The 8,109-nt window shown below is 42.6% G+C and overlaps 1 protein-coding gene across 2 annotated transcripts in view; it reads right to left on the bottom strand.

Moving 5' to 3' along the window:
* Positions 1 to 2,543: 2,543 nt before the first annotated feature.
* snap25a (synaptosome associated protein 25a) overlaps positions 2,544 to 8,109 on the bottom strand; it is a gene marked incomplete at both ends in the record, with an annotated part of 19,067 nt that continues 13,501 nt past the window's right edge. For both annotated transcript variants that reach the window (XM_080550461.1, XM_080550460.1), the window contains 3 exons: positions 2,544 to 2,612; positions 3,059 to 3,203; positions 5,641 to 5,760. In XM_080550461.1, coding sequence (XP_080406587.1) covers positions 2,544 to 2,612; positions 3,059 to 3,203; positions 5,641 to 5,760 — 334 coding nt within the window. The remainder of the gene's footprint in view (positions 2,613 to 3,058; positions 3,204 to 5,640; positions 5,761 to 8,109) is intronic.

The following is an 8,109-nucleotide window of genomic DNA, read 5'->3' as shown; positions in this document are numbered from 1 at the left end:
AAAATATTTCTGTCCCCCACCTGACCCCCCCCCCCACCACCCCAAGTATGTTCTCCTAAATGACATATTGCAGTTTCATACTATAGAGTCGACTATTAAAAATAGACACTATCTTCAAAGTGTTCTCAAACATTTTCTTCGGAATATACAATTTGCCATACTTTATATGAGCCAATACATAACAGATATATATATATATATATATATATATATATATATATATATATATATACTTCAGAATATATATTTAATATACCGTATATTAGAATATATAGATTTAGGCATTATCATTAGGAATGTTATTTGTCTCTGTGGGATATGGCATACAGTATCTCGAGATGTGCTTTGTGTTGTACGACGACATCAAAACTCTGTTGGTACAGTGCCTGATCTCAAAGGAGTCTGTGTCGGTGAGATAAAGTGTGATTAATGGTGTGTGGGGGAGCGTGGGAGTCAGGGGGTGTTGTGTTGTATAGCCATGAGTTTGTATGAAGTGAAGGAGGACGATGTATCTCAATTAATCAATGTCATCAAACTCATTTATCTTAATAATGCAGCGTTCCAGAAACACATATGGATGACAGGACAATGACAACTAATTGTTAAGTGGACACCTTTCATAAAGCAGTTAACCATATCCAAAGAATGAAGTACAGAAATACATTCTGTAATATATATTTTGTCAGTCATATCATGCACGTATACTGTACATGTACTCTATTTAGGTTCATATAACATGAATATCTGTGTCATACGTCATTAGAGATATGTATGGTTATATACAGTATTGTCTGTTATTGATATCCCATAATAATCACACACTGTATGCTGCAGTGGAGGTAGAAACTGGTATCAACCATGATACTGTTCCTTATTCCATACCATTACAATGAGTCCGTCCTCTGATTTCTATCTCCACTAGCCTGCGCTGGTATACATCCTGGTACTACAAATACATCAGTCTGGAAGATATTGTTGTAAAAGTAATATGTGTGTGTCAGATAAAGAGATGCATTAATTCATATACATTTCAACAATATTATTGAATGACAAGATCAATAAAGACAGACCATAGAGAGTAGGGTTTATTACTTTTAATCAATTTAGCTAGCTACAAAATGTCCACCACTTCACAAACTGACAGGATACAGAGGGAGGTTTAATATTACATGCGTTGAAGACATCAATCTCACAGTTTAACCTATGTGTCATTCAGATAAGGTTCTTATTCATTGTATTCTAACTACTCAACATTTCGGCGATTTGGTGTGCATAGCTCTAAGTACAGAAGCAACAAAAAACCTTTTGTATGTTATTTTTTGTTTTAGAGTATTATTGATTTATTGTTATTTATTTACCAATAAACAAACCACACGGGGAGAGTAAACTAACAGGATACAATCTTCTTATAAAAGTAAGGTCTCTCAGAAATATGCATCTTTGCTTTACATTGCAAACGTTTTATAGATTTTCTTTTTTTCAGAGCATCCAAAACTTATGATACAATACACAACCAGCCCTCCTACCTTTCAGCACGGATTCAATATCTTCACTGAACTGCATATTCGTTTTAGAAAACAGGTCATTTTTTGCGGTACAGCCACATTCTCATCATAATTTTTCATCATAATCTCTTCACTTTAGATCATTCTGCATTATGTTACAACCATGGTCACAGTCTGTAAATATATATTGACAGAAATAGTGGCGCTATTGCAAACTTGCAGGAACATGGAACGGTCAAAGTGTGTGTCCTAATACTGAGCATGCTGTTTGTCAAATGTTGCTACTGCCATGTTATTATTTTTTTATATTTTTTTAAGACAGGTTTTATTTATAAGACTCTAAAATCTACCATTGGTCATGCAGAACGCACAATTCACATCACTTGGAATGCAATTTCTATAACGGCTACAGAATCTAGTTGCACATTGTCTAAACGGTAACTCAATATGATTGTGATGAGGAAAATGAACCAAATAGAAGTGATTGTACGTTTTTTTGAAAATGTTTATATAATTTTTATTATTATTATTATATATCTTCTTATTTCCTCTTCTTCATTCGTCATGACAACATCAACATAAGGAGCATGACGGTAGCCTAATGGAATGACACAGTTTTACTAAGACGATACTGAGATACTGAGAAAGGAAAAACAACTTGTATAGCATTCCTATTATACGTGTCATCCAGCATGGTGTACCTTTATATATTATATATATATGATATATATTATATATATGATATATATATTTTTCGATAAAGAGAATAAAAACTGCACAAGTGAGCTAGAGCCATCGAGATCAGCACTATATACAACCTTTGGAAAGATGGATACGGAGTATAAGAAATCTTTTTTTTTTTTTTACGAGGACAATCATTGAAAAAGCCGGACAGACGATACACAGAACAACATTTACAATGTTAGGGTAGGGTGATATGTGCATGTGTGCAAACCTAGAAGGTAAATACCATGATAAAAGCATTGTTTGCGCCTCTTGACAAACTGCGCAGCCATTAAAACCAGGTGCTCCGAGAGCTTAGCCACTGCCCAGCATCTTTGTGGCCCGCTGGTTGGCTTCGTCGATCCTGGTTTTGTTGGAATCAGCCTGGTTGGTGGAGGGAGGTAGAGAAGAAGAATGTGAGTGAGTCGCTTGTCAATGAATGGAATGTGGACATTTCTTTTTATCTCATCACATTCACAGATTATGGTAACAAATAAATAGATCTTCACATTGGAGGCTCTAGTCTTGGTTGTTGTATGATGTCAAACTGATTTACAATACAATTCTATTGGTCCACAGTGCAGTGTAGCGCCCAGCAAGGTTAACCAACAGTAGGGGTCAAAGCTATTGATGTACAGAGTTGGACAATCGATCCTCCATTATGGAACAGAACGTTGTGCGTCATTAACTTTCTAATGATGGAATGGAATGCTTGGGTCTTCCGTATTGGAAACCTTTGTCCGAACCCCGCACTTCAAACATATCAAAACAGAATTTTGTAGAGTACAGTTTTGGTAGTGGTAGAAGTAGGTACTCTAGATCAACTGTACCTTCTCCATGATCCTGTCGATCTGGCGATTCTGAGTGTCAATCTCGTTGCCCATGTCCAGGGCCATGTGGCGAAGATTGCCAATGATGCCTCCCACCTGCTCCAGGTTCTCATCCATCTCATTTTCCCGGGCGTCATCTGTTACCCTGCATACACACACACACACACACACACACACACACACATCGGATTTAGGAATCATGGAGACACTTGTAATAGTGCACAGGATAACACCCACCCCCCCACACACACACACACACACACACACACACACACACACACACACACTTGCTCCACACCATTTCACCATACAGTACATATTCATACATATTCCCCCTTTGATCTCTTCCCCTCTATGAGACATCAGCCTCCTGTCCAAGCAGCTGGCTAAACAAGTCACTGTTTACCCCCTACTGACACACACACACACACACACACACACACAGACACACACACACACACACACACACACACACACACACACACACACACCTCCACCTTACCACAGCCTTCAACTTTCCTCTCTCATCTATCCCTGCAGATGGTCCTTCCTTCTCCCCACTGGCCTCTCCGAGGCCCCCTGACAATCTCTCTAACCACCAACCCCCATACCTACAGATGGACAACCTTGCCCCCCACCTATTCTATCTCTCCCCTGACACACACACACACCTGGGTTTCCGTTAACCGGCAATTACCGGTCTTTGTCCGGTAAAATTTGGTGAAGTCCGACACATTGAAAAGTCGTCGGACATATTGTCCGGTGAAAATAATTCCCTTTGAATACAATTCGCTAAAGCTGGCTGGGTGCGTTCGTAAACACGCTCTGGAAATCCGATCAGCACTCGCGGAACGCCTCTCGTCCAATCGAACGACTCGGTCGCTCTGTGACATCGAAGCCAGCGTGCGCTCCGGCGCTCTCAGAGCGTGTTTACGAACGCACCCCTAGAAGTTTCCAGCCAGCTAGCTGAAGCTGCTACACACACCAGAGCCATGGCGACCGAACGGCAAGTTAAACAACATACTATAAAAGTGACATTGTTTTACTCATTACTCATACGTTTGTTGTCATTCGGCGGTGCTAATAGTCGCTTTCTTTTTTAATTTATTTAATTTATTTTATTTTAGCAGTTTCCCCGAAAATTAAGTGTTTGTTTTTATATCACTATTTGCACTTCTGGTTAGATGCTAAACTGCATTTTGTTGTCTGGTACTTGTACTCTGCAATGACAATAAAGTTGAATCTCACCTAATCTAATCTAATCTAATCTAAAATAATCTAAAATAATCCCATCACTATTACTCCCTATTTTCATCAGTGTTTCAATCCTTGAATCTGTGATGGAAATCAAGCAAAGCCACTTCAAGTCTCCCCACCACTGACAGCGCTGGGTGTGCCTTTCCTTACACTCTCGGTTATTCCCTGTGGATTTAAAAAACGGTGTTTTGGTTTCTATAATGTGATCTATTCTCAGTGTTGACGAGCAGCTCAGGAGGCTTTGAGATGGCTAACAGCTAATTAAAGGAGTAATTCCACTCAAAAGGGTAGAAGTAAGCTGACTGTCTGTCTGTCTGTCTGTCTGTCTATCTGTCTGTCTGTCTGTCTGTCTGTCTGTCTGTCTGTCTCTCTGTCAGTGTGCTGGACTACCTATGACTTCCATGGTACCTGGGAACGCGTTGTCGGAGAGAAACGCCCTCTGTACAAAGGACCTACTGACCAAAATCCCTATTCCCCGTAGCCTACATGCTTGCACTGTTACTGTTCAATAAAATGTTATACATCTAGACATTGTGGTATTTCTTTATATACGTATCCCAGACTGCCTATCAATTGTTTCTCAATAAACAGTTATGTTCTTCCCATTGTCATACTCCCGAGCTAGAAATGACGTTGTTTTATTGATTAAAAAAAAAAAGGGTAAAACTGTAAAGAGAAAATAGAAAACTCACATTAATCCCAAACAATTTAACAAACTTCAGTTAACGTAATGTGGAGTCCGTTCATTGATCGATGCTGTCTGTTCAGTTCCCAGTGAGGCGCCCGTTCAGCGCTGGACCCGTTCAGCGCTGGATTTGACGCATGGCATAGCGCGCATGCGTCAAATCATGTTATATTATTATATATTATATAGCTCGCATCTAATCGTATCGGATGAGAAATAGACATTAAATGGCATATATAGGCCGCTACACAACAGTAATCACCGCGACAAACAGCTATATTAGATTTGGAGAAAAAAAAAATATGATTTTGAAAAAAAAAAAAATTATTATATTTTAATATGATGACCGGAATATATCACGTTTGTCCGGTAAATCGAATTCTTCCCGGACACGATGTCCGACGGCAAATTTTTCTAACGGAAACCCTGACACACACACACACATACTCTCTGTCTCTGTGGTTACTCACCAACAGAGGAACATCCCCTCCGCACCCACACATACTCACCTACATATCCACACACTCACCTACATATCCACACACTCACCTATGGCCATTCTTGCCCCCTATCCCCTACACAGACCCCAGTCTCCCCCCAACCCAACACAGCCACCCCCCACCCCCCCAACCCTCCTCACCTGCGGATGAAGCCTCCGCTGATGGCCATCTGTTCACGTTCGTCGACCACGCGGGCGGGCTGGCTGGCCACCACCCCGTCTTGGTTGTTCCCCCAAGCCTTGCTGCCTCCGCTCTTCATTCTGGGCACCGCCGAGGGAGAGGAGGGGGGGGGGGTGAGTCTCTCCAACTAGTACTCCGTTATCCTTAACCAGGTGAGCCCTGGTCAGGAGCAATGGTAACAGTACTAGAGGTGCTACTGCAACATGCATCTAGACTGGCACATAGAAATATGAGAGACAGTCAAGACTAGAGACTAACCAAGCAAAGCAGAGCAGGCATGGGGTCAATTCATTCTCTAGGAGGTTATTATTATTATTATTGTTATCATAACAGTAGCGATGTTATATCTCCTAGGGATAAATAACATCCTGCCTTCAGGCAAGGTTTGTATGCTGGGACACATTCCTCTTCCCAGCAGGAAATCTGACCTTTTTGTTGTATACACATGCAGATTTGTTTTAAACATAAATAGGGATGACTAGAGTTTGTGCACCTCCCCCCATCCCCCTTTCCAGTTCCCCCACCCCCACCCCAGAGCATTCCATGTTATTGAAATGCCCCCCCCCCCCTCCCCTTCACAGTGGTATTTCCCAGGAGCAGCTCTATGATGACACAGAACAGAGAAGACAGCTCTGGTAGACAGACAGGCCTCGGGCAGACAGACAGGCCTTGGGCAGACAGACAGGCCTTGAGCAGACAGACAGGCAACACACAGTAAACAGGACTGTCACATCGTTGGGGGACAAGTGTGAATAACTGCAAAAGAAAGAAAAAACAAACTGGAGGGACACAGCAGCAGTGGAACACATTAGGATCCCGCCTTCTTTTTGACCGATTCTCACGTCGGTTGGGTTGTGACTTGAGCATTCAACTGTCGTGTGTGTCATTAAGGCAAATTGTTGTGTCAGACATAAATTAGCAGTGGAATTTGGAGTCTGTGACTCGATTCTCCAGCGGGAGTTGATTCTTCTCCCTCTCAAAATTGGACTTTAATAACTCCAAAGAGTCAAATGTCGCCTGTTTTGGGGTCAACTCCCCACTTCTAAGGCAAGTCAGTGAAAGGTGCTTTAAGGCTGTCTCAAGGAGAGACGATGATGGACATCCTCTATTTCAGAGAAGGGAGCCGATCTACCACCAGATATAACTTGCATGTTCCCTGCGTACAATGCCTGACAATGCCTAAAAATATTTTGGCACAAAGCATCTATTTTGAGATCTTCTTTTGGGCAACAAAGGTCTGCTTTGTTCTTCAAGCTGGCTGCCTCTCCTCTCCAAAACATGTCTCTCCCAAGGGATTTAGTTACTGCTGTTCTGTCACATCTGAGCCAGGAGACAATATTTAGTGCTTCATCAGAGAGAGAGAGAGAGAGAGAGAGAGAGAGAGAGAGAGAGAGAGAGAGAGAGAGAGAGGGGGTGGATGGCAGAGACCCCTACTGAGCAGGTATTTATAGACATGGACTGGAGGCTATATCCTGGCTGCCTGTCAGTACCAGACCAGCATCGTCAACACACAGACTGGTTAAACAATCTTCTCCTCCTCTCCGCTCCTCCTCTGTCTCTTCTCCTCACCTCCTGCCCTCTCCTACTCTCCTCTCCTGTCCCCTCTCCCCTGTCTCCTCTCGTCCGTCTCTCCTCCTCTGCCTTCATCTGTCTCCTCATCTCTTCTCCCCTCCGCCTCTCCTATCATCCCTTCTCCTCTCCTGTCCCCTCCCCATCTCCTCTCCTCTCCTCTCCTCTCCTCCCATCCCTCTCCTCTCCTCCTGTCCCCTCCCCTCCTCTCCTCTCCTCTCCTGTGGCCTCATACAGGGGCTCATCTCTCCTTATCCAATTTGTCATCCGATGTATCATCCTTTCAAAGCCCTCCATGTTATTTGTTAACTCTCCACTCTGTCTTTGTAGTGTAATCAGGTTTCTCTATGATTGAACTCAATGAGTCTGCTAGGATGACTCATTGTATAGGCCATACTAGATATAGAACACTAGATAGGCTAATGCCGTAGACACCACTAACCAATGCTTTGTTCTATCTATTCCCCGGAAGCAGCACTTCTCCTATTTACTTCCAATGCCCTTCCAATCAGACTCCTGGAGAGACTCTCAGTGGGATAAACCAACCTCGCCGCTCTACAGGCATATCAAAAACACCCTCGCAAGCACAGACAGCTATTCTATAGAAATTAAGTCTGAGAAGGCAGAAATTGTGTTTTTCTTTTAGGAATTGACTTGACCGGAATTGGAGGTAAAAAAGCGTGAGGGATCTGAGTTGTATCTCCAGTATACATCTATAGCCCTCAGATCCAGTCAACCTCGCTCCAGGGTATCTAGCCTGCGTATATCTGATCTGGACGACCTAGATCTGTGTGGATTCCCCCTGAGAGAGAGTGAAAGCACACAGTAGTCACTGCAAGGCACTGCTGCGTCACCGCAGC

This window comes from Nansenia antarctica (genome assembly GCF_963989245.1).
Source record: "Nansenia antarctica genome assembly, chromosome: 1".
NCBI classification, from domain to species: Eukaryota; Metazoa; Chordata; class Actinopteri; order Argentiniformes; family Microstomatidae; genus Nansenia; species Nansenia antarctica.
The sequence above is the reverse complement of the archived record's forward strand: the minus strand, read 5'-3'. Positions and strand labels throughout refer to the sequence as shown.